The following is a 25,880-nucleotide window of genomic DNA, read 5'->3' as shown; positions in this document are numbered from 1 at the left end:
AGCACTTTGAGGTGCTTTGGAGACAAGCCTCCACTGGCTGCAGCACGGGAAATGTGGCATGACCCCCCACCACCACCTTGCCAGCCTCCTGGCTTGTCCTGCCTGCCCTCCTCCCCCCCCCCCCCCGCCAGGTCTCCAGGCTTTGCTGTAGGCAGATGCTGCTTCCGGCCCAGGCATGGGGCTCTTCCTCCCAGGCCAGAGGGCAGCATTGGCCTGACTTGCAAACGCTGCAGTGGGTGGAGCAGAGCACAATGGCCATCAGGGACACATGTTTCTGGTGTCTGGGTGAGAAAACGTTGTGAGACTTCAGAGGTTCACATTCCCAGCCACCACCTTTCAGTGGGATTCAGGATTCACTGTCTTGTTAACCAAATGTGATCCTGCAGTGCTCTGTTGCCCCCGCCTGGAGCTGGGGGGGGGGGAGGGGAGGGGAGGGGACAGAGCCGGATTAACAGTTAGGCTAAGTAGGCACTGGCCTGTGCGCCCCCCTGCCTTTAGAGGCCCCAGGCCAGCTCCCCCCTGCTTGCAGCCCTTCCAACATGCACCTGCAGCCACAACAGAGCTGCTCTTTGCCCACCTTGCCTGGTGCAGCTGCTGCTGGCTTTGCGGCCAAGTTTCGCTCTCTCTGCCTCTCCCCCACAGCTTTGTGGCTTTGGAGAAGGGGCCTGCAGGCTGCAGCGGGGGCCATGGGGGGCAGGGAGGGCACTTAGACAGACTCTGAGATAACTTGCAAGGGGCCCCCCAAGATTTCGACTGCCTCCTAGGGGCCTTCGCAGGGTTTAATCTGGCACTGGAAGGAGAGCATCCCCAGGCCTCTCCCGTCTAGGCTCTGTCCAGGGCCGGTCCCAGCCCTGATTCAGGAAGGCGTGTAAATAAAAAAAACGCTAAGAGACACCATGAATTTTAAACAACCAGACAATATAATGTAAGGGTCAGTGGTGTCCTGACAGAGCTTGCACACAGAACTTCAAAAGACAGGCACATTAATGGAAGCAAGAAGACATTAGTGGAAGAGAGTTCAAAAGCAGTCTTTCCAATCACCAAGGAGTGACAATTTTCCAGTATTTAGTTCATGGAACTAGAGAAGCCCTTCCAAAGACGTCTGTTCCAGATATCAAGAGGTTTCATCCATCTTTCTTCAGTTTGGAGGCCTATTTATCATTGGAACCCAATCTTTACAATGCATTCACAGGAGACCAACAAGGTTCAGAACATGTCTGTAAGATTTCCAGGTTCGATGTGCAAGCTCTGTCAGGACACCACTGACCTTTACATTACACTGTTTAGTGGTTTTTTTTATTTACACAGCTGTATGCTAACATCCTATAGTTTCGCCGATTCAGGAAGGGCTGCCCTGGGCACAGCAGTAGCAGCAAGCTCCATGGCCAAATTCCTCAGGACTAACAGCCAGGGGGCCTGATGCCCAGCTCCTGGAAGCAGCTGGCCAGGTAGCCAATGGGGGGCGGTGGGGAGAGGCTAGCTGCCTCCTTCCCCATAGGGTGTGGAGCCAACAGATGGCACTGGCAAGAAGCGCTGGGGGAGGGAGCTTCTCAGGGCAGCTGAAAATGGGACTTCTGCCTTGGGAGAAGCAAAGCAGAGGGTCCTGTGTCCTCTGCTGTGGGGAAGGGAGGCGCTGTGTGGGTCAGGACTGGGCTTTGGGTGCAGGGCTGACGGGCACTTGCCTTCCCTTTCTCCCCGCCAGGTCTTCCGCCCGCTGTGAGCATGGCCAACAAGGGTCCCTCCTTCGGCCTGAGCAGAGATGTCCAGGCCAAGATTGAGAAGAAGTATGACGATGAGCTGGAGGAGCGGCTGGTCGAGTGGGTCGTGGCCCAGTGTGGGACGGAAGTGGGGCGCCCCGACCGGGGCAGGCTGGGCTTCCAGGTCTGGCTGAAGAACGGCATTGTAAGTGGGGACTCTCGCCTGCCTTGCTTGGTCTCTCCTCCTCCCTCTTGCCCAGACCGGCTCGGGTGTGCAGCGCAAGCAGCGATTGCCTTCCTGTCCGCCTTTGCACTCTGAGCCTGTGCAGAGGGCCTCTTGGCCTTGTGGCTGGGGAGGGCAGGCGCTGGGAGCCTGGAAGGAAGGGCAGCAAAGCAGAGGCTGACCGGTGGCTCCTGCTGGCAGGTGCTGGGCAAGCTCATGAACACCCTCCACCCCTCCGGTTCGAAGCCCATCAAGATCCCAGACTCCCCCCCCAGCATGGTCTTCAAGCAGATGGAGCAGATTGCGCAGTTCCTGAAGGCAGCCGAGGATTATGGGGTGGTGAAGACGGACATCTTCCAGACAGTCGACCTCTTTGAAGGTGTGTGTGTGAGAGAGAGATGCACAGGACGGCCGGGGAAAGCAGGAGCGTGCCCAGGGGACCCTCCTTAGGCGGCGCTTTGGGTTTCCCACAACCTTCTGGACTGCCGTTGACTTTGTGCTGCTGCCTTTGCTGGAGCCCTGCAGAGCCCGCCCCCCCCTCCCCGTCTGACTCTGGCCTGAGCTGCAGAGAAGACCCCCTTCAGGGTTCTGCAGAAGTTCAGTGGGAGCATTGTGCAAAGGGGACCCTGGTGGTCCCTTCCAACTCTTATGATGCTGTGGGACTGGATGGCCCCGTAGCCCAGTTTCAGAAGCTCTGGATGGGAGACCACCAAGGAAGCCCAGAGTTGCTGCACAGAAGCAGGCAATGGAAAACCACCTCTCTGGGTTTCTTGCCTTGACCAGGATGCCCCAGGCTACCGCAGCCTTGCCAGATCTCGCAAGCGAAGCAGGGTCACAGAATCCTAGAGTTGGAAGGGACCTCCAGGGTCATCTAGTCCAACCCCCTGCACAATGCAGGAAACTCACAAACCCCTCCCCCTCAATCCACAGGATCTTCATTGCGGTCAGGGGTCCCTCTAGGTCAGCCCTGGTTAGTATTTGGATGAGGGACCCCCAAGGAGATCCAGGGCCATTAATGGCAAATCATGTTTGTCTCTTGCACTGACCTGGATGGGCCCGGCTGCCCTGATCTTGTCAGCTAAGCAGGGTTGGCACCTGGATGGCTGGACATCTCTTGCGACCTAATGGCCCCCATTTCCCTCCCCCCCGTCAGGACTGGGAGGCCCAGCTCCTCTGAGGACAGAAGTGGCTGCTGGGACTGGCTGGGGGCCTGTTAGCCCCATGGCTGGAGGTGTGAGGAGTGGGGGGGGATTGGCCGTGGGGTCAAGGTTCTGGGGCAGGCCATGCTGGAACTCCAGGGGCCACGACTGGGCTGGGGCTGCAGGGAGGAAGCCGTGGGAGGGCCTGGCCCCTGCTGGAGGGAGGGAGGCATGTGGGCCCCTCCCCAGTTGCAACCCTCTCTTCTCCTCTTGGCCCCCAGCTAAGGACATGGCTGCTGTCCAGAGGACGTTGGTAGCCTTAGGCAGCCTGGCGGTGACCAAGAACGACGGGCACTACCAGGGCGACCCCTCCTGGTTCATGAAGTAAGTCACCTCCCAAGGGCCTTGTGGGGAGGGGCGACAGCAGCATTGGGACCCCCGTTCTGCCCTCAAAGATGGGGGGGCAAGGGGGAGGGGATGCTCTCTCCCCCAGTCTCACAGGCCCGCTGGCCCTCTCTCCTGCCCAGGAAAGCTCAGGAGAACAAGCGGGACTTCACCCCCACGCAGCTGAAGGAAGGCAAGAACGTGATCGGCCTGCAAATGGGCTCCAACCAGGGGGCCTCGCAGGCGGGCATGACCGGCTATGGCCGACCCCGGCAGATCATCGGCTAAACGGGGAAGGAGCGGTCCTCCTGGCCCCACGCTACATGCCCCAACGCCACCCCAATGAATCCTGCCACGAGGGAAGTGCCAGCCGGGCCCCCTTAACTCAGCCCGTCCAGCGATGCCTGGCCCCCCCAAGCACCAGGAGCCCAGCCAGACTGCCCCGTGGGGCTCCCACCCCAGCCCCTCACCCACCTGCCCCCTGCTTCACTGGCTGCCCGCCCCGCACTGCATCGTTTCGGGTCAAGCGGAGAGACTGGCTGTTTCACGAGCCCCAGGCCGGCTGGCCTTCTAGCCCTGAGAAGGGGCCCTGGGAAACCACTGGCCTGCTGCGTATTTGGAAATGGCTGAAACTTGCACAAGGAAAACAAAACTCTTGTTATCGTGGGGAGGGGTAACTGCCTCCCCCTTCTACCCGTTTTGTACTACTTTTGTTCATCCATTAAAAAGTATGAACCTCTGTTGCTTCCTTGGTTCTTTCTTGGCAGTTCCTGCTTTCCACCTGGCAGCCATCAGGGCTGGGGAGGCAGCTGGCCCCCAACCCCCCCCCCCCGTGCTCTCCTCCTCTGAGGCGAGATGGCTGAGGCCCTTTCTGCCCCCCACCCCCTCCAGTCTGCTGCCCGCAAAAGCTGCCATGCGGTTTCAAAAGGCATAAGTCTCTGCCCAGCTAGCAAAGGGGCAGCAGCAGAGGGCCGGAGTCCAGATCGTGGGGGGCGCTCAGGCTGAGCACCCAAGACCTGCCAATCTCTCTGGCTGCCTGTTTGACTCCTCCTCAGCCCTGCTTGCTTTGGGCTCTAGCCTGCCCGGGGCCCCTTCTCTCCTCTCCCACGTCCTGGAGGTGCCCTCCTGCTCCAGCTGGGTTTCTCTGGAAGGCCCACCGCCCCCCCCCCACGGCCTGCGCAGGCCTCTCCCTCCTGGCCAGCCACAACGGCTCCTGCTGGCCCAACAGGAAGAGAGGCACAACCATCTTCGGCTTTTTAAATTGCTTTATTTTGGAAAGCTGCAAAGAAGAGTCTGTTAAAAAACAAAACCCCGCTGAACTAAAACCACCCTCCACCCCCAAGGTGGACGACGGGCTTCAAGACAGCAAAGGCCCCCAGCTCTTTGGCCAGCGCAGAACACAAAGCCCTGCCCGTCCATTCCACAGGTGCAGCTCCAAGCAGGCTGAGAAGCTCATGCAGGCCCCGCAGGCCACAGACCACACTGCAGAGAGAGGAGGAGCCCCTCCCAGCTGCAGGGCCTGGACTGTCCTCTGGGCAAGGCCCCCCCACCCCCGGGGCCAGTCACGAAAGGCAGCAGAGGCAAGGCTGCTGTTGGCTTTGGCGGTGCCGGCCTGCCGCTGGCCTCCTTTTGCCCTTCCTGGGCGGCACGGCGAGAGGCAAGCAGGGAAGCACAAAGAGCAAAGGCAGAAGTGAGCAGGGTTCCCTGGCAGGAAACTCTGGTCATGTTTGGCCAAAGGGGCTGAGGTCAGCCAAGGTCTTGCTGCTCTGTGGCTTGCAGCAGCATAAGGCAGCGAGAGTTTGAGTCCGGCCAGCTGGGCACCTCCAGAGCGCTCAGTGCCCCACTCCGGGAAGAGACACTGATGTCTCTCCGTGTTCAGGCTATGGGGGGCACCTCTCCTTCCTGCAGGGACCGCATGAGGACCCCCCTGCCCCCCGCATCTTCAGCATGCTGGGCCCTGCCTCAGGTGGCTGCTGGGCGAGCTGCCAGGGCAAAGGGCTCCTCTGAAGATGCTTCCGGGAGGGGCGGGCAGGCAGGCACCAATTCGGCTAGTGTGCCTGATGCTCTCAGTCCACTGTCTGGGTGGCCCAGGGTGAGGTAGCCAGATCTTGCCCCAGGCGCTCAGCAAGCCTCTCCTCGCCTGGGGCTTTGGCAGCTCCAGGGGCCCTTGTGCCCCTCCTGGCCGGCCGGGAGCTGCTCCATCTCAGTCTCCACCTCCATGTCCTCCTCCATGCACAGGGGGACGGTTTCCTCCATCTCTGTCCCGTCCTCCAGACTTGAGGCTGCCCTGCCTTTGGACCATGAGCATCCACGGGCACTGCTGCAGGCGGCGAGGTCCAAGGCCACCTTGTTGCGGGTCAGAAACACCTCCAGCGTGTAGTAGAGGGTCCAGAAGATGGCAAAGCAGCCCAGCAACATCAGAGTCTGGCGGAGGGGCAGGGGAGAGAAATGTCAGCCCAAAGCTCAAAACCTGAACAGACTCGGCTGCGGCATCGGCCAGCTGGACTCTGGCTGGGAAGGAGGCTCAGCAGAGAATGGCCAGACTGCTGGTCTTCAGCAAAAGAACCCGCAGAAGGCCCCGCGCCCACTGACCTCTGCCCACATGCTCGTGGATTCCCCACCACCCACCTGTTCAGGACCGAGGGAGCCTGCAGCGCTCATCCCCACCCCCCTTGGCAAGGGTCCCTTCTGCCAAGAGCGACTCCTGCAGGCTGCAAAGAGGCAGTGCAGAGCCCAGCAGGCCCCTCTGGAGGCCCTCCCCCCGCCTGCCCGGAGCCCACCTTGAGGGTGTTGGTAGGGATGGGGTAGGGCTCCTGCTCCGAGATCGTCAAGCCAGGCGGGCAGGGCAAGGAGAACCCGGCATCCAGGAAGCGGCCGCTCATCGCCTCCTCGAGCAGCCTGCAGGCAAAAGAGCAGGGAGGGCTGGGCCGACACAGGAGAGGATGGGGCAGCAGCCTTTCTTCCCCCTCAGCCAGAACGGGCCACGCTGATTGGGGGAGGGGGTCATTGTGGGATACTGGGCAGGGCCCAGAGGCCATCCAGTCCACCCCTTGTCCAGACTTCAAACAGCTGCGGTGTTGTAGAAAGGTAAATGCAAAGCACCTAGCAGAGAAGGCCTGTGCCAGCAAGCCAAGATGCCCGTTGCTAGGTAGTTTCAAAGACAGAATAGTCAAATATGCTAGAAAACATCAGGGGAAGAAACTACCCCTAGAATCACTATGGATGGAGATAGCAGGCCCTACGGTTTACTTCTATGTGGCGGTGTGCTGTCACCCCCTCCTCTGATCAAAGCCACAAGACAGACCTTGTGATGAGAGGGGAAATCAGGGAAGTGGCCAAAGGAGAGAACGTTGCAATACTGTGTGACTTCGCATATGCACACGCTGACTGGGCAAAGATGTGCTTCAGTCATGCCACAGAAACAAGGTTCCTCCTGCGAGGTGGGAAGAGCCCCTCCCTCCCTCCCCACCCTGGGAAGCCTGTCGCCCCCCCTCACCCACGCTCCTCACCTTACCTCTGCCGCTCCTTGATCTCAGCCAGGGACAAGGAGGACCCGTAGAGCGCCAGCTGCCACTGTTGCAGCACCCCTGGGCGCGTCTCGTCCCCTGAAAGGAGAGTGCTTGCCAGACACAGCGGGCTGCAGATGGGCCCGGGGGAGCCCCCCCTTCAGCCCGTGTTTTGCAGCCCCCCCCCCCGAGAGGTGAGCCAGGGGAAGGAGAGGCGTAGCAGGGCTGGGCGGGACCAAAGCAAGAGCCGCTGCCTGAGGCAGGAGAACTCACCAATATCGTGGATCACCAGCTGGTAAGTGCCCTGGGCCTCCTCCCCCCAGCAGCGCACCGTAGAGAAGGTCCAGTCCACAAAGCCGTTGGGGTCTCTAGGAAAGAGTGGGGGACACAGGCAGTGAGGAGAGAGAGGCCGCAGCCTCCTCGGAACTCAGGCCCGCCTACAGGCAAGGACCCCCCTCCCCGCCTCATGTTTTCAACTCGACTCTCCTCTAAGGCGCTCAGGGTGAGCTACAATGGTTTCTTGGGACCATTTAGATGCGGAAACTTGCTCAAGGCGGCTTAGAGCTAAAACCCTTAAAAACAGTCAGGGCATAACACCACCACAAAGCACTGAGCTGCCCAAGAGAATACGAAGGAAAACAGCCCTCTGGCCAGAAGGAGGCCAGAAAACTCCAAAAAGAGAGGGTGAAACCCCCCCATCAGAAGCTCCGGCCTCCTCTCCGCCATTCTAGTGGTTTATGTGCACCTTTATAAGCCACTTTTCTCTGCCAAAGGACTTGAATGCAGCTTGAATAAAGCGGAGAGAGAAACAAGGTTCTTTCTGGTGCTGAGAACCAGTCTTACCCACCCGGCATCCTTGTGTGGGAGGCCAGGCTGCGAACAAGGGCTGGTCCAGGGCCCCCCTCCCGAGGCCCTCCCTCCCTTGGCTCTGGCCCTCAGCACCAGCCCGGAGGAGCCCCTCTGCCCTGGGCCCAGCCAAGCCGGGAGGCGGAAGGAAGGAAGCTGCCCTCTTCAGGATCTCTGGCATTCTCTCTTGGTGGCTCAGGGCGCCCCCACACTCCCAGTGGACCAGGAAAGGTTAGCAGGGGGGGACCGGCTGGTGTGGGGCTCCACCCTCTTGGCTGCTCTCCTGCCCCCCCCCCACCGAACTCACGAGTCCATACTCCTCGCTGTCCCGATCAAAGACTCCATGCCGCTGGGGCAGAGGAGGCGGATCTCCAGGTTGCCCCGGCGAGGGTGGGTGATGCTGACCGTCACTGCCACATGCTCCAAGGTTCTCATCCCGGACAGCTCCAGGTCAGCTCCTGTGACTGGGAAGGAAGGAAGGAAAGGAGGGCAGAGTAGCAACAGGATGCCTGGGGGTGGCCACAGGGGGGCCTTCCGTGAGTCCAGCTGGCCACACAACAAGGTCCCGACTGACTGAAGCCATCTTGTTCTTGGCTTGCTTGCGTAGATCTGATGGGGGGGGGGAGGCCAGGTCTTCCCAGGCAAGGAGTTGGGAGTGAGCAGTGAAGTGGCCAAGTTTGCAGATGACATTAAATTGTTCAGGGTGGTGAGAACCAGAGAGGATTGTGAGGAACTCCAAAGGGATCTGTTGAGGCTGGGTAAGTGGGCGTCAACGTGGCAGGTGAGGTTCAATGTGGCCAAGCGCAAAGTAATGCACATTGGGGCCAAGAATCCCAGCTACAAATACAAGTTGATGGGGTGTGAACTGGCAGAGACTGACCCAGAGAGAGATCTTGGGGTCGTGGTAGATAACTCACTGAAAATGTCAAGACAGTGTGCGATTGCAATAAAAAAAGGCCAACGCCATGCTGGGAAATATTAGGAAGGAAATTGAAAACAAATCAGCCAGTATCATAATGCCCCTGTATAAATCGATGCTGCGGTCTCATTTGGAATACTGTGTACAATTCTGGTCACCGCACCTCAAAAAGGATATTATAGCATTGGAAAAAGTCCAGAAAAGGGCAACTAGAATGATTAAAGGGAACACTTTCCCTATGAAGAAAGGTTGAAACGCTTGGGGCTCTTTAGCTTGGAGAAAAGTTGACTGCGGGGTGACATGATAGAGGTTTACAAGATTATGCATGGGATGGAGAGGGTAGAGAGAGAAGTACTTTTCTCCCTTTCTCACAATACAAGAACTTGTGGGCATTCAATGAAATTGCTGAGCAGTTGGGTTAAAAGGAAGTACTTCACGCAAAGGGTGATTAACATGTGGAATTCACTGCCACAAGAGGTGGCAGCGGCTACAAGCACAGATAGCTTTAAGAGGGGATTGGATAAAAATATGGAGCAGAGGTCCATCAGTGGCTATTAGCCACTGTGTGTGTGTGTTGGACTGGATGGGCCATTGGCCTGATCCAACATGGCTTCTCTTATGTTAAACCACAAGTGGCTCTTCCCCATGCAAGGCAGCACCAGCTCTTCCTTTCCCCAAGTCCCCTTGCATGAACCCACAGCTCCTGTCTTCCTCACAGGGGGCAGAGGGGTGGGGGGCAGGAAAACTCGGCCTGAGGGAGTTGGGGGGTAGTGGCATTAGCCAGCTGTCTGCCATTCCCAAGGAACTCCCTCCCACGACCCACCCAAGTCTCCTGCCACGCATCACGCCTTCCTCTGCATCCACCGGTCACAGAATCCCGAGAGCCTCCTGGGCCATCTCGTCCAACCCCTGCCCAGTGCAGGCGGTCCCTGTGAAAGGGTTAATTCCTGGGCCCCCTTTCCCCAGACGGCTCCTGAGCCTGGCCTGCCTTGCAGGCTTCCATCCAGCAGCATTTTTGGCATTTCCCAGCCAGCCTCTTGTCTGTGCTTGCCCAGTTTGCTCACAAGAATTCCTTTTAGGGGAAACATCAGAGAGGCCTGAACTTCCTTCCAAGTCCCCGTGAACTTTAAGGCTCTTCCAAATTCTGGGAATGGGGGGAGAGAAGGGGAGGGAGAAGACCCCCCTCCCCCCACCAGTGGGATCACTCTGCCTCTTGCAATACACCTGGGCCTGAAACTGGCTCTTCTGGGAACTGGTGAGAGCTGCAGAAGCTGGCTTGAGGGGGTGAACTTCAGCTCTGCCCAGAACCAGTGGGTGTGGGTGTGTGCACACACACATGTTCCAGTGCTGCTGCTCAGGCCAGAGTTAGAGCAGGATAAAAAAGTCCCCATGGCACAAGGAAGCCAAGCAGGCCCTGCCCCACTGGGAATGGGGGGGACTGCCTGCAAGACACCCCTTCCCAGCTCCCTCAACTTCTGCTCCTGCAGGTATCTAAAGTGCATCTCCTTGCACCCCACTCCCTCTAGGACCATGCTGGTGGCAGGACAGAGAAGTCCATGGCTCAGATGCCAGCCCTGGCCCCAGACACGCTCTCCTCTCCTCTCCTCTCCTCTCCTCTCCTCTCCTCCTTGGGCCCAACAGAAAGGCAAATAGTGTGTGTGTGTGATCAAAGTCCTCAGTAGCACAACAAAAGAAAGACCGACCAACAGGATTTGGAAGCCCTGAGGCTGCCAGGAGAGGAGGGAAGAAATCTTTGTGTGGGCTGAGAGCGGCCAAGACGGGAGCAGCAGCATTGCCTAAAAAGGGAAGGAGGAGCTCCTGCTCGGGGTGGCTGCCACCCATCCCAGCCTTGCTCTTGGCACTGGGAGTGTCTGGAGGAAGAAGGGAGCCACAGCTGCTGCCGCCTTTCCCTCCTCCAGGACAGTGTGGGCTGAGAAGGGGAGAGCAGACACCAAAGTTCTAGCCCCCTCATTGCCCCCCCCCCCCCAAGATATGCACACGCTCACTAACATGGCCTCTTGGCACCGCCCCCGTGCACTGCAGTCAGAGCCTGCTGGTGGGTCTTGGGCTCCCCCCGCCTCCCCCCCTTGAGTGAGTGGCAGACCTGCTCCCCCCCCCACGGAATAGCCCTTTCTCTCCCAGGAAGTCCCAGCCACCCCTCCCCCAGGGTGAACTCCAGGGGTCCCTACAGGAAGTCATGACACCAAAACGTATTCAGGCACACTTTGAGAAACAGCCCCCCCCCCTCCAGCAGCCATTCTTCTTCCAAATAACACCCCCCCTCTGGGGAAGCTGCACCTACCGTTCCAGGTGACTTCCAGCCGCTGGGGCGCCAAAGGGATGGCCTTGCTCTCCTTCAAGACTGGGCTGACGTAGGAGGCCAGGTAAGGGACAGATTCCCAGACCTGCCAGAGACGAAAAAGCGCTCACACCACCTGCAGCCTCCCCTTCTGGCCACCCCCCCCCACTCCGCACGGAACTCCTGGCCACATCCAGCCCCCATTGGTCTTAACTCCCGACTCCCCGAGAGTGCACTCTGCAAGGGCAGCAGGGGCTCTCCAGAGCACACCACTGGCCCCGATTCTCCCCCCTCGTGCCTTGGGGTGGGGGACATCTGAACACCCCCTCCACAAGGGGCAGCCACTGCAGAGAGGGGCTGAAAGGCAGGGAAGAAACATTCTACGGAGCAAACGGCTAGTCCTCCCCAGGGCCCAAAAGGTTGAATGGTGGCTGGGGGCAGATCCCCCTTTCCCTAGTGGAAAAGCCTCTGGCTGCCCTACTCTCCTTTGGTTGCCCCCTTCCTCAGAGCCAGGCGGGCAGGAGACCCCCCCCCCCCCGGAGCAGCAGGCCCTACCGTGGCAGCATTCACCAGCCTCCAGGCGTTGAGCAAGCCGAACCCGTGTTGGTGACTGTGGCTCAGGCCGGCCTGGTTGGTGTCCCACTGGGCCCGGTGGTCTTCATACTGCAAAGGAAGAGGGCGGGGGGGGGGTCACTGCTGCAGTCTGGGAGAACAGTCGCTCTGGAGCAACCCCCCCCCCCCCCCAAATCCACACACAGCTCTGGAGCTGCAGAGGAAAGGGGGGACTTTGGGACTCACCTTGGTGGCCGTGAAGACAACGATGTGCTGGACGTCCCGCCAGGTGAGGCAGGGGCGCACCTGTAGCATGAGGGCAATCATGCCAGCCGCCAGAGGGGCCGCAGCAGAGGTGCCCGTGTGGCCCTCCGTGCAGCCAGTCGTGCCTCGCTGCAAATCCCAGTCAGTTGTGGCCTGCCAAGGAGAGAACAGCCAGGGGAGGTCAGGCAGACAGAAGAGGTCTGAGGACTTGGCTCCAGCCCTGGGGCCAGAACCCACCCCCAGCCCATGAGGACAGCTCTCTGGGCAGGCTGGATCCACTCCTCCTTCTTGGAGCCTGCAGAGCCTCTTCCCCCCGGGGGATGGCCTGGCAAGCAGCGCTGCAGCCCCTGAATTGCCGGGGGGAAGGAGCTGCAGGTGGAGTTCAGCCCAAGCCCTGGCTGGAAGGCACTCAGGCAGAGGGCCCAGCCGAGCACTTGGTGCTGGGGGTGCAGAAACAAGCCTGTGACTCCTGTGGTGTCCCCCCATCACACCCTTCCTCTTCACACCCCCAGGCCCACCTGCTGAGCTGCATTCCAAGACAAGCATTCAGGGTGGACTTCGCTTTGGCTAAGGGAGTGAGAAAGGGCAGGGAAAGCAGCAGGCGCCTCTCCACTGAGGCCCAAGGCAGATGCAGGCCCTGCCTGCTCCAGGGCTCTCCTGCCGCTGCAGAAACACCTGCTGTGCTGCCTGGAGCAGGAGTCTCGCTGGGCCGCTCTCCCCACCACCCCCGGTTTTTTGAGGGGGAAGATCCTCCTGCTGCAAGGATTTGGGGTGGGAAATTCTGGCTCCGAAGTCTAGAAGAGGTGACTTTGGCCCCTCTGGTCATGTGACTCCAGACTCCCATCTCCCACCCCTTTGAAATATGTCATCAGCCTGGCGGGAGGGCTATTTAGAGAACCTGGGCTGCAACCCCCCCCCCCCCTTTCCCTTTTAAACACCTGAGGAAAGTTCTACCATTTTGCCTCTTTGGAACATGGATTGCTTGTGTGTGTGGGGGGGCGGGGGGCGGTATTTCCTGCTGTGGGGAGGAAGGGATTCTCTAGCAATAACAAGGAACCCACCCAAGTCACTCCTCCTCCAGGAAAGAGCACAGAAAGGCCGAGGCAACGGCTGTTTGTAGCTGCCAGAGGCACCAGGTGGCCCTTAAGAGGCAGACGGGAGTCCAGCAGGGTTTTGGAGACGAAGCTTCTGGGAGTTAAAGTCCCTGCCTCAGACACTCGAACCCAGCCCCAACACAGCTGCCCTCTGGAACCATGATCGTGGGCTGGCCCTGCTGGCAACTGGCTTGTGGCCCCTGGACTGGGCAGACTTTGGAGCCTGGCTTGTCAGGAACTGCCACACCCCTTCCAATGGGCAGGCCCCGCTCCACAGCAGCCTAGCGGCGCCCAGCTGGCCCACCTCAGGCTGTGGCCATCAGCGCTGGGCGAAGAGGCAGAGGGCGGGGAACTGCGCACAAGCTCTGTGGGCTCCTCCCCCAACGAAGACTTTGCCGGAATTTGCTGCCAGATGGTGTAGCAATGGCCACAGGAATGAACAGCTTGGGAAAGAGAGTCACTCGATTCCTGGAGAAGAAGCCTGTCAGGGGCTGCTAGCCCTGGAGGTTGAGGGGGACCTCCCCATTCAGAGGCAGTCAAACCAACATGCCTGGGAAATTAGAGATCTTGATACACAAATGCCAAAAGTGTCTGGAGGCAAAATCAGGGAATTGGAACGCTTAGTGTTGGGGGGGAACTTGGACACTGCGGGCATTTCAGAAACTTGGTGGGATGAGGAGAATCAGTGGGACACGGTGATTCCTGGATATAAATTATGTCAGAAGGATGGGGGCGGGGAAGGGCTGCAGGTGGGGTGGCTCTGTGTGTCAGAGGGGGGTGGGGGGTACACAGTCCAGTAAGATAGAGAAGGTCAGGGAATTAGATTGGCTTCTGGAAATGCTATGGGTTGAAACAGCGAGCCCCAAAGGAAGTTTAACACCCCCTTCCCTTTGGCCCACTCAGCTTGGCACAAGTGAAGCCCACGAGCTGGTCAGTGGCGTGGAGCAGCCAAAGCACTGCTGGAGCTTGCTGGATGGCAGGAGAACAGGAACTCCACCGGAGGGCGACAGAAACAAACAGGAATGAGTGCCTGGCTGCCCCTCCCCCGCTTCTCCCGAGGGGGGCCCCACTTACAATGCTCCTCATCAGCTTGTCGCCCCCACTGAAGGTGACAGCCAGCATCGAGGCACACTCCTCCGCATAGAAGGGCATGTAGCCCATCTCGTCCACTGCGCCTGGAGAGAGGAGGGAGACAGGGACGGGGCTGCCAGGCTGGCTCTGCACACAGGCACGCAAACCCCAACCCACTCCTAAGGAGGACCTGAGAGGTGGCAAGCCCCTTTCCCAACAGAACTGGAGTCCGCTTTCCAGAAGTGCCGCTAGTGAAATGGAGTTTCTTATTCTGGGGCAAGTCAATGGGATCTCATCAGCACGTGGGATCCTGGGGGATCTCCCCCACTGCCTCCGGCCTGGCCCTTGCATTCTGAGCAGGGACTGGGAGAGCCATGGCCCCTGGAGGCCCCCAGACGGCAGTCCCAGGAAGCCAGATCCAGCTCTTCTGTTGGGCCGAAATCTGAACCACTCAAATCAAGTCTAAGTGCATTGCTCATTCAGAAGTGTGCTCCAGTTAAGGCATAAACAAATGAGTACTAATGCCTGCAATACAATTAATCTAACTAAGGTCTGCCACATTCGTGATCTATATAAGACCACCAGAAGACCACCTGCTAGATCAGAGCAATGGCCCATGTGGTCCAGAATCCCACGTCACACAGTGGCCAGCCAGTGCCCCTGGAAGGCCAACCTCAGGGCTAAAAGCGAAGGCTTTCCCCTACAGTTAAGAACACCAGAAGAGCCCTGCAGGATCAGACCAGGGAAGGCCCATCTAATCTAGCCTCCTGTCTCACACAGTGACCAACCACTTCCTCTGGAGGACCAACAACAGGGCAGAAAGGCCGAGGCCTTCCCCTCAGAAGAACATCAGAAGAGTTCTGCTGAATCAAACCAGGGGGGGTCCATCTAGTCCAGCCTCCTGTCTCACACAGTGGATAATCAGCTCCTCTGGAGGGCCAACAACAGGGCAGAGAGGCTGAGGCCTTCCACTGAGAAGAACATCAAAAGAGTCCTGCTGGATCAGATCAGGGAGGGCTCATCTAGTCCAGCATCCTGTCTCACACAATGGCCAGCCAGTTCCTCTGGAGGGCCAACAACAGGGCAGAGAGGCCAAGGCCTTCCTCTGAGAACACCAGTAGAGTCCTGCTGGATCAGACTAGGGAGGGTCCATCTAGTCCAGCCCCCTGTCTCACACAGTGCATAATCAGTTTCTCTGGAGGGCCAACAGCAGGGCAGAGAGGCCCAGGCCTTCCCCTGAGAAGAACATCAGAAGAGCCCTGCTGGGTCAGACCAGGGAGGGTCCATCTAGTGCAGTCTCCTGTCTCACACAGTGGCCAACCACTTCCTCTGGAGGGCCAACAGCAGGGCAGAGGCCAAGGTCTTCCCCTGAAAAGAACATCAGAAGAGCCCTGCTGGGTCAGACCAGGGAGGGTCCATCTAGTACAGTCTCCTGTCTCACACAGTGCATAATCAGTTTCTCTGGAGGGCCAACAGCAGGGCAGAGAGGCCCAGGCCTTCCCCTGAGAAGAACATCAGAAGAGCCCTGCTGGATCAGATCAGGGAGGGCTCATCTAGTCCAGCATCCTGTCTCACACAATGGCCAGCCAGTTCCTCTGGAGGGCCAACAACAGGGCAGAGGCCAAGGCCAAGGCCTTCCTCTGAGAACACCAGTAGAGTCCTGCTGGATCAGACTAGGGAGGGTCCATCTAGTCCAGCCCCCTGTCTCACACAGTGCATAATCAGTTTCTCTGGAGGGCCAACAGCAGGGCAGAGAGGCCCAGGCCTTCCCCTGAGAAGAACATCAGAAGAGCCCTGCTGGGTCAGACCAGGGAGGGTCCATCTAGTGCAGTCTCCTGTCTCACACAGTGGCCAACCACTTCCTCTGGAGGGCCAACAGCAGGGCAGAGGCCAAGGTCTTCCCCTGAAAAGAACATCAGAAGAGCCCTGCTGGGTCAGACCAGTGAGGGTCCATCCTGTCTTGCACAGTGGCCAACCAGTTCCTCTGGAGGGCCAGTAACAGGGCAGAGAGGCTGAGGCCTTCCCCTGAGAAGAACATCAGAAGGGCCCTGCTGGATCAGACCAGGGAGGGTCCATCTAGTCCAGCCTCCTGTCTCACACAGTGGCCGGCCAGTTCCTCTGGAGGGCCAACAACAGGGCAGAGAGGCCGAGCCCTTCCCCTGAGAAGAACATCAGAAGGGCCCTGCTGGATCAGACCAGGGAGGGTCCATCTAGTCCAGCCTCCTGTCTCACACAGTGGCCGGCCAGTTCCTCTGGAGGGCCAACAACAGGGCAGAGAGGCCGAGCCCTTCCCCTGAGAAGAACATCAGAAGAGCCCTGCTGGGTCAGACCAGTGAGGGTCCATCCTGTCTTGCACAGTGGCCAACCAGTTCCTCTGGAGGGCCAGTAACAGGGCAGAGAGGCTGAGGCCTTCCCCTGAGAAGAACATCAGAAGGGCCCTGCTGGATCAGACCAGGGAGGGTCCATCTAGTCCAGCCTCCTGTCTCACACAGTGGCCGGCCAGTTCCTCTGGAGGGCCAGTAACAGGGCAGAGAGGCTGAGGCCTTCCCCTGAGAAGAACATCAGAAGGGCCCTGCTGGATCAGACCAGGGAGGGTCCATCTAGTCCAGCCTCCTGTCTCACACAGTGGCCGGCCAGTTCCTCTGGAGGGCCAACAACAGGGCAGAGAGGCCGAGCCCTTCCCCTGAGAAGAACATCAGAAGAGCCCTGCTGGGTCAGACCAGTGAGGGTCCATCCTGTCTTGCACAGTGGCCAACCAGTTCCTCTGGAGGGCCAGTAACAGGGCAGAGAGGCTGAGGCCTTCCCCTGAGAAGAACATCAGAAGGGCCCTGCTGGATCAGACCAGGGAGGGTCCATCTAGTCCAGCCTCCTGTCTCACACAGTGGCCGGCCAGTTCCTCTGGAGGACCAGCAACAGGGCAGAGAGGCCAAGGCCTTCCCCGATGCTGCTTCCTGGTTCTGGGATTCAGGGCTGACTGCCTCTGAACATGGAAGTTCCTTTTAGTCACCATGGCTAGTGGCCACAGTTAGAGCTCTCCTCCATGTGGGCTCATTTCTAGGATGTTTAAGAACTGTGCAGCAGGATCAGACCTGCACCTTGCTTCAGCAGCAGCAAGCCAAATCCCACAGGGAAGGCCACAAGCAGGGCCTCATCCAAGAGCGTGAAAGAGAAGCCATGTAGGGTCAGGCCAACGGCCCATCCAGTCCAACACTCTGCATTACACAAAACGGCAGTTTAGGCAGCAGATGTGCCCTGCAGACTCAGGGTAGGAACCCCAGACAGAGGAAAGCACTCAGGCCTGGCATGCGTGGCCACTGGGCAGAGAACCCCTGCCTGCTCTCAGAAGGCTTCTGGCCAATGTGGCGAGCAAGCACCACTAAAGAACTAGGAAGGTCCACAGCTGAGACCTGCGCTGGAGCAGACTTCTGGGTCCCACCTGGCAGCACCACTTCCTCTCTTTCTCTCTCCCGCCCAGAGCAACCTGCCATACCAACACATGTCCTGGGTGCCTTACCAATGGTGACGGTGTAAATGGAGTTGGCATAGCCGTCGTAGTTGCAGTTGTCATTGTGCTGTCCTCCGTTGCCACTGGCCACCACAAAAATGCTGCCGAACCCCCGCCGGCCGGCGATCACGCCATGCTGCAAGGCAGCCTGCAGCAGAGGACAGACAGGAGGCTTCCTGGGGAGGCTCTCCCACCACAGACACCCACAGGGGGCCACGGCAGCCACTGCTGAAGTGTGTCTGCCAAAGACGGGGAGGGGCGCTGGGATCGGAGGATCTCTCTCCCCTCCCCACCAGGTCAGCTGGGCAGGTTTTGAACATTAGCCCAGGTAAGCTCAGGGACTGTTCCACCCCTGCCTCAGGATGCCTCCTGCTCAAACCACGCTTCCATGATCCTGCTCTCCCAGCAGGCGGTGTAAGGGGGGTGGGGCATCCTGCAGCTTCCAGGCCCCCAAACCACAGCAAAGCAACCTAACTCCTCCATACCTTTCCAAGCTGGTGAGGCCCATCCACGGTTTTGCCATCATCATCTGGACCCCAGCTGTGCAGGGAGACACCCCAAAGCAGGGCTTAGCAACACCCGGGAGCAGGCGCATTCCAGAGGCCGGAGAGCCAGAGCAGCAGCGGCAGCAGCCCCGACGTCCTGAGAGGGAGGGTCCGGGCCTCTGGGGACTTGCAGCCGCGTGAAGACGACTAGGTTGGTGCCTGAGCTGCGGCTCCAAGCCCAGGGAGGCTGACAGGCAGTCAGGAAGTCACCCTGCCATGCTCACTTCTGGGGCTGGAATCCAGCAACGGGGCTTGCTTTCCCCCACCACCACCACCACCCCGCCATCACCACAGTGCCCAGACACTGACCTGCAGCTGTAGATGTCATTAATCTGATAGTGCTTGTTGAAAGCAATCGCCTCCATGCTGTCTGTAAGTGGCCCATCCAGAACCCGGATCCCTGCGTGGCCAAGGAGAAGGTGGGGTTTACTGCGCAGGGCATGGACAGGCCCCCAAAGCCAGCCACACCAGCCGAGGCCTCCCTCCCCCAGCGGGGCTTGTCTGGATGCAGCCCCACCCGCTTCTTCCTCTTCGTCTCTTTCACAAAGATGAAGATGATATTGGATTTATATCCCGCTCTTCACCCTGAATCTCAGAGCGACTTACAATCTCCTTTCACTTCCTCCCTCACAACAGACACTCTGTGAGGTGGGTGGGACTGAGAGGGCTCTCACAGCAGCTGCCCTTTCAAGGACAACTCCTGCCAGAGCTATGGCTGACCCAAGGCCATGCCAGCAGGTGCAAGTGGAGAAGTGGGGAATCAAACCCGGTTCTCCCAGATAAGAGAGCTCTGGCTGACCCAAGGCCATCCCAGCAGCTGCAAGTGGAGGAGTGGGGAATCAAACCTGGTTCTCCCAGATAAGAGTCGGCACACTTCACCACTACACTGAAGAGGGACCTGCCTCACAGGCTTGTAAGAACCCAAACCACAGACCCTGCAGAGCACTCTTCTGGACACCTAAAGAGCCACATGGCACCAGCCCACAGACCTTAAGGACCACAACCCCCCCGCTTGTTCACTCTGGCCATCCTCACAAGCCCAGCTTCAGCTGCCTCCAATGTCTGAGGCCTGACCGGAAGCACCCAAACTGTGGAACTCCCTCCTTCTCCCCCCGCCCCCCGAGATCGGCCTGTCTCTCTCGGCCGGGGTCTTTTGCCAGCGAGTGAAGCCCTTTGTGTCTCATTTGGCAAACCCCAACAACCCCCAGAGGCCCTTTTCCTCCCTCTTCTGGTCTTGCCTGCTTATGTGTTCCTAGATGTTGTTTTTAATCATTTATTTTCCCCCTGCTTGCTGCCCTGGGGCTGGATTGGGCAGGATACGCCTTGTGGCAGGGAGGGGTGGCTGTCATCAACCATACAGATGCGGGGCAGATGTTCCTCTGACAGCTCCCCTGCCCTTCTGAAGGGCCTGAGTGAGACCGAAAGGACCTTTTAGCCTCTGAGCAGCAGCAAGGGGGGGGGGGGCTTTGGGCAGCCTCCATGGGAAACAGGATGTGGGGCAGGAGAGTCGGATCCAGCAAGATTCTTCTGTTCCAAGAAATGAATGTGAAATTGCCGGAGACTGACTTTCTTCTGCTCCACCCAGAGCCCTGGCCTGGAAGCCAGCCCGCCTATGAGTCGAGAAGCTGCCCCTTGAGCCAGGCAGGCAGCTGCAGCAAGGCTTCGACAGGGATGTGATCCTCAGCTGCAGCCAGTTCCCAGCAGCAGCAGCACCCCTTCTCCTAAGCCGCTCCTTAGCTGGGGGCAGGAGCCGTCCCAGCAGCTCTCTCTCTTCTCTCGCTTGCTGGAGAAGCAGCCTCTCTTGTGAAAAAACTTGATGCAGTTTCCAAGAAGCTCTGATCCTTTCTCCACTGCCGGGAGCGAAGCCACCTGTGGTGAACCACCTTGCACGATTCCCCGCCAAAGAGGCATCCCAGGGACCAGAGCAGGCAGAAGATGTGCTCTGTGTGCCAAGCAGGAGACTGCAGCCTAGCAGCGCCAAAGGCGGGGGGAGGGGGGCGGAGCCCAACACTCCCAGCCTGAGAGCCAGTTTGGTGCAGTGGTTAAGTGTGCGGACTCTTATCTGGGAGAACTGGGTTTGATTCCCCACGCCTCCACTTACACCTGCTGGAATGGCCTTGGGTCAGCCATAGCTCTAATAAAGAGCCAGTTTGGTGTAGTGGTTAAGTGTGCGGACTCTTATCTGGGAGAACCGGGTTTGATTCCCCACTCCTCCACTTGCACCTGCTGGAATGGCCTTGGGTCAGCCGTAGCTCTGGCAGAGGTTGTCCTTGAAAGGGCAGCTGCTGTGAGAGCCCTCTCAGCCCCACCCACCTCACAGGGTGTCTGTTGTAGGGGAGGAAGGTAAAGGAGATTGTGAGCCGCTCTGAGACTCTTCGGAGTGAAGGGCGGGATATAAATCCAATATCATCTTCTTCTTCTTTTCTGTGGCCAGTTACAGGCACAAAGCCCACTGGCAGAGGACTGCTCTGGGAATTCCGGAAGCACCGTATCTTTGCAAAGTGAGCTTGGCATGGCGACAATGTTGGCTCCTCAGCAGCCAAGAAGGTCAGAGCGCATGCTCCGGCTGCAACGCCACTGAAGATGTTCTCTGCAGCCGAGAACAAAACGTCTGGAAGAAAAACTTTCTCCAGTAGAACAAGGCGCTTGAGCCCGAAAGATTCTACAAATCCTAAGGAAGTGACCGTTTGACAGCAACCACTCTCCTCTGCCCGCTGCACCATCCACAAAGCCTCTGCTCTGCTTCTAGCATGCCCCAAGGCTCTGCAAGGCCAGAGGAAACCAGTGGGCACCCTCCCTCACAGTTGGGGCACAGCAGCTGCTTCTGCCACACTCCCCTGGGGTGACAGGAGAAAACCCTGAGGTCCCGTGATAACCAGCCTCAAAGAAGCAATAAGACAACTGTACAAATTTACAAACCATCTTATAAATGTACCCTCACATACAGCACACCTAAAGTGAAAACACAGGAAGGGCACAGTCTTTGAAAGTTCATGATCAACTAGCCACTCTCTGGCTTGGCGAAATGACTGAAAGGGAGAAATGTCTTCTCCCAGTCAGCAGATCAGGTGATGGGAGCTTTGAGAGCCACACAATATGTGCTGAAGAGCCACTTGTGGCTCCCAAGCTGCAGTTTGGCCGCCCTGGGCTTTATCAGCTGAAGAGCTGCCTGCAGCCAGCTCTCAGCCATTAATTGAACACCCTGGTTGTTGTTGTTCAGTTGCACAGTCGAGTCCGACTCTTTGCGACCCCCTGGACCGAGTCACGCCAGGCCCTCCTGTCTTCCACCATCCTCTGAAGTCTGCTCAGATTCGTGTTTCTTACATCAGTAATGCTGCTCAGCCATCTCCTCTTTTGCCGTCCCTGTCTTCTTTTGCCTTCTGCCTTTCCCAGCATCAGGACCTTCTCCAGGGAGTGCTCCCTTCTCATTGGGTGGCCAAAGTATTGGAGCTCCAGCTTCACCATCTGACCTTCCAGGGAACATTCTGGGTTGATTTCTCTTAGGATTGACGGATTGGATCTTCAAAGCAGTCCAAGGGACTCTCAAGATTCTTCTCCAGAACCACATCTCAAAAGCATCTGTTCTTTTGTACTCAGCCTTCCTTATGGTCCAGCTCTCACAGCCATACATTACTACTGGAAATACCATCGCTTTGACTATACAGACTTTTGTTGGCAGGGTGATGTCTCTACTTTTTATTATACTGCCCAGGTTTGCCATAGCTGTCCTCCCAAGGAGCAAACGTCTTTTAATTTCATGGCTACAGTCACCATCTGCATTGATCTTGAACCCCAGAAATGTGAAGTCTGTCACTGCTTCCATGTCTTCCTATGAACACCCTATGGTGCCAAAATCTCTGCAGAAATCTGAATTACAATAGTCAGACTTCCAGGACTCTGTGCCAATGCCTCTCTAAATTCTGGTGCTGCAGAGCTCTTCCACTGTAAACAATTGTAGCTGCAATCAAAATGGTTCAAAGTCCACCTCCTGTTGTAGGGCTGTGCACTGAGAAGTTTTCTCACAGAAGCCCAAACTTGGGAGAGAAAGACAACTTGTCCTTTCTGGAACTTAAAGACTGTTTCAATGTTCTTCCTCTGCTCAGTCTCTCATTCAGACGGAGCCACAGAGTACAGATATGTGTCAATTCGTACCAGGAACTGGCTGGGAGTTTAGCTGAAAAAGGCTTGGCTGTAAATTCAGCCAGGAGAAGCCGAAGTTTGTGGACACAACAAGTACACTTTGCTCCTGAACTACCAACCTTGCTGTTACTGCACTTCTGCAGCCTTGGACTGGACCTGACAACTGGCTTTTCTGGAACCCCCCGGTTTGGACAGGCCTTGCTGCCTGCAGCTCCTTGACCCCAGACTGGGCTTTGGCAAGCCTGCTCTCTGGAACCCTGGGCTTTGGGACTGGGCTCTAGTGACTTTCTGTCACCTGGCCTCTGACCGGCCATGCTGAGCCCCAGCCCTGCACCAGGACACCCACGCTGTGTGCCCTGCCAGAGACTGTTTTGCTAATCATGCCATGCAAAGTATAGTAAGCACAAGCCTGCAAAAATCCCCTAAACTTGTCCATGCAGCCTGGACCGCTTCTTTCTTCTTGCTCACCTGCTCTCTGATCATGAATGAATAACATGCCTCGTGGTCAGAAGTGACTCATGCCCCCCCCCCCCCCACAGCAGCAAGAGATGAGCAGAGGAGGTTTGGCACTGCACAGCCGCCCCGTCTGTCTGCCCCAGTGGTCTCCGGTCCAAGTCCTCCCCGGGGCCGACTCTGCTGAGCTTCCTGGCTCTGACACACCTGGCCCAAGCTGGGCTAAGCAGGCTCATCCAGCATTGGTTACGGCTGCATGCAAAGAAGTGGGCCATGGGAGTTTACGCAGACATTAAATTTTGTTAGTCTAGAAGCTACACAAGGCACCCATTCACTTCTGCTGCAACAGACCCAAGCGGCTCTCCCTCTGGAGCCCAGTGGCTGCCCTTTCCCCCCTCGCAGATAATGTCTGTATAAATGTCTGCTTAGCTATGCCCCTCTAATAAAGTCCCTGCTGTGAGCCCTTCCCAAGCAGCAAGGGGGTGGGGGGAAGCATCTTGCCAAGGTACCTGCAATCCGGCTCCCGTAGGCAACCCCCACAGCACAGAAGCTGTTGTTGGAGACGGCTGCGATTTCTCCAGCACATCGGGTCCCATGGTGGTTCCCATTTTCCTCATCAGGGTGGGGCATGGGATCAGGGTCGTTGGAATTCAAGTCATAACTGCCTTCAGGGCTCTGAAAGAGACACAGCCCAGAGCTGAAACCTCCCTCCTTTGGATGAAAGTGGGACACAAAACCCACACATATTAGGGAACAATTGTGCTATCCACAAGGATAACAGAAAGATAACGGAATTGTTGCAACTGGGAACACAAGAGGATCAGTGGCAAACTGGAACCCCCCCACTGGACAGCAGCAGGGCTGAGTCACCTACCGGCGCTGCCTGTGGGGCACGGGGCCTCCCTCGCCTGCTGCAACAAGGGAGTTCCAGCAAGACCACGAGAGCTGCCAAGCAGAGCAAGCCGGGACTCCACCTCCAGCCTCCTGGAAACAGCCTGGCTTCCTGGTCCTCCTCCTCCAGTTTGAACTGCTTCCTAGCTGCGGCTTGCAAGGCCCAGATAGGCCTCCAGAGGTGGGGGGGGGGGGGGCTGGGGGGTGCACTGTGCTGCCAGAGCTTGTCCGTCACTGCTGCAACAGCACTTGGGAGCCCACAGAACCAGAAGCAAGGCCAGGACAGGACCCTTCAGCCCTGCAGTGGCCTACAAAGCAACAGCACTTCCTTGCCTTGCCTTGCCCTGCCCTGCCCACCTTCAGAGCTGCTGCTGCTGCTGCCCGACCCACCGATGCCACTGGACTCTGCCTTTGCGTCCTGCCGCTGTGAGGACTCTTTCAGCCTGGGGGGCTTTGAGTCCTTTGGGATCGCTACAGGGTTTGGGGTCTGGTCTTGTCCCCCACCCTGCAATACTGTTCTCCCCCCCTCTAAAGGAGGGAAGTGCTTCACAGCCTGCCTTCAGCTCCCTTTGTGCTTTGCCTGCTGAGCCCCCTGCTCAGAATTGGCTGGACAGGCCCCTTCCTGTTTGTCACCTGAAAGCACCGAGGGCTTCCTCTGCAGAGCAGCCGGGGTCTGGGCTTGGGGGTCTTTCCAGGCTCAAGCTGGGTTGCCTTTCCATTCTGGGTTCAGTCCACCCTCTCCCAGGGCCTGGGCAGCCTCCTCTCCAGCCAGTGCAGCTCCCTCCCCCATGAAGGATGCCGCTAGGGGTGACTCACGTAGTTGGGCTGGATGTCCTTAATCGTGTGCTGCACCCCATCATCCACCACCACCACCGTCACCCCTTGGCCGGTCACGTTTCTCTCCCACACGCCGGTCACATTGATGTCCATCCCTGGACTCTTGCGATTGCTCTGGACACAAAGACAAGGAGGTTGGAGGACACAGTTGGACTGGCAAACGGAGAGCCACCTTGCCCTCTGCAGAGTGGGTACCGGGGGTTTGCTCAGGGTGACTAAGCACAGTTCCCGGCACCCACAGTTCCTGCTGGACTGTAGGCCCTACATCAATAATAATAATAATAATAATAATAAACAACTTTTATTTATATCCCACCCTCCCCGCCAAGGCAGGCTCAGGGCGGCTACCCCGCAAAGGGACAGCCAGACACCCGCCAAATGCCTCCTTGCGCCAGAGAGGGTCTCTGCTGCTCCTGCCTCTTTCCTCCCTCCCCCCAAGTCATTCAGGCACCAGCTGTTGCAGGCACACTGGGCTACCCCTCACCTGAGAGGGAGGGTGTAGAGAAGAGCCACCTCACCCATTCCTGTATGCACAGGGCTCCCCAGCTCAGTCTACAGCGGCCGCAGGCAGGCCTACTCACCAGGTGCCACTGCTGGGGGTACTTGGGGTCATTGAAGCGCAGGCTGCGCTTGGACCTCTTGAGGAGCTGCTGCTCAGCGTGCCACGTCACCCGGTTGTGCTGCGCAAACGCGGCTTCTGCCAGCTGCTGGACCTCCTCCAGGCCTGTCTCCCCACGGTCTCCTGGCTGGTAGCCAAAGAGGTAGTGGCCCCTCAGCTCTCCAATGCGGCCGACGTTCACCAGGCCGGCCGCCTGGGCCAGCTCCTCGGCCTGCCTGTCCAGCTCCTCCTCAGAAGACCCCTGGGGAGCGGTCAAGCGCACTGCCCACCTCAGCTCCCCAGGCGGTCCGGCGGCCCCACAAGGTTCTGCTGCCCCACCCACAAATCCACTGGGCGCCAGCAAAGGGAGCCAGGCCGGGATTAGCCAGAGGCAGGTGTGGGCCCACAGCACAGTCTCCATCACGGTGCTCCATGACGGCTCCTCCCCGCTCCGGGGTAGCATCCGACAGGCGAGCTGCAAAGGAAGAGGGCAGAGAATTGTGACTCTTCCAAAGATGCCCACCTGCTGGGCCAAGCAGGCGGGAATTCTTGCTCTGCTCTGTGCACTCTCCTCTGGGGAGTCTCCAGCACCTGCCAGCTGGGTGGGACAGTTTGGGGAGAGGGCGGGAGGGGGCTTGGCCTGGGGGGTTTTAGCAGGGGGGAGTTCTTCCTCTGTTCTCTGCACTCTCCTCCGGGGAGTCTCCAGCACCTGCCAGCTGGCCTGGGGCCTGAGGACTGCTTGAGGGAGAGGGTGGGAGGGGGCTTGGGTGCAAATTCTCCCTTGGGCAGTCTGGGCCTGGGGGGTTTTAGCAGGGGGGAGTTCTTCCTCTGCTCTGTGCACTCTCCTCTGGGTGGGACAGTTTGGGGGAGAGGGCGGGAGGGGGCTTGGGTGCGAATTCTCCCTGGGGCAGCAGGGG

The 25,880-nt window shown here is 58.4% G+C and overlaps 2 protein-coding genes across 2 annotated transcripts; one reads left to right on the top strand and one right to left on the bottom strand.

Moving 5' to 3' along the window:
• Positions 1-1,708: 1,708 nt before the first annotated feature.
• TAGLN (transgelin) lies at positions 1,709-4,182 on the top strand. The gene is made up of 4 exons (XM_060250779.1): positions 1,709-1,902; positions 2,122-2,299; positions 3,341-3,443; positions 3,587-4,182. The coding sequence occupies exons 1-4, from the start codon at positions 1,723-1,725 to the stop codon at positions 3,729-3,731; spliced, it is 606 nt and encodes a 201-aa protein (XP_060106762.1). The 5' UTR covers positions 1,709-1,722; the 3' UTR covers positions 3,732-4,182.
• A 511-nt stretch (positions 4,183-4,693) lies between these two features.
• PCSK7 (proprotein convertase subtilisin/kexin type 7) lies at positions 4,694-25,426 on the bottom strand. The gene is made up of 15 exons (XM_060251646.1): positions 24,947-25,426; positions 24,345-24,479; positions 23,147-23,312; positions 18,354-18,444; positions 17,985-18,039; positions 17,509-17,647; positions 13,998-14,098; positions 11,812-11,982; positions 11,569-11,676; positions 11,017-11,119; positions 8,103-8,259; positions 7,223-7,317; positions 6,958-7,048; positions 6,224-6,341; positions 4,694-5,867 (listed from the first exon to the last, which is right to left on the bottom strand). Exons 1-15 carry the CDS (start codon positions 25,424-25,426, stop codon positions 5,565-5,567), a joined length of 2,313 nt encoding a protein of 770 aa, XP_060107629.1. The 3' UTR covers positions 4,694-5,564.
• Positions 25,427-25,880: the final 454 nt, after the last annotated feature.

This window comes from Heteronotia binoei, chromosome 12, assembly GCF_032191835.1.
Source record: "Heteronotia binoei isolate CCM8104 ecotype False Entrance Well chromosome 12, APGP_CSIRO_Hbin_v1, whole genome shotgun sequence".
In the NCBI taxonomy this organism is placed as follows: Eukaryota; Metazoa; Chordata; class Lepidosauria; order Squamata; family Gekkonidae; genus Heteronotia; species Heteronotia binoei.
The sequence above is the reverse complement of the archived record's forward strand: the minus strand, read 5'-3'. Positions and strand labels throughout refer to the sequence as shown.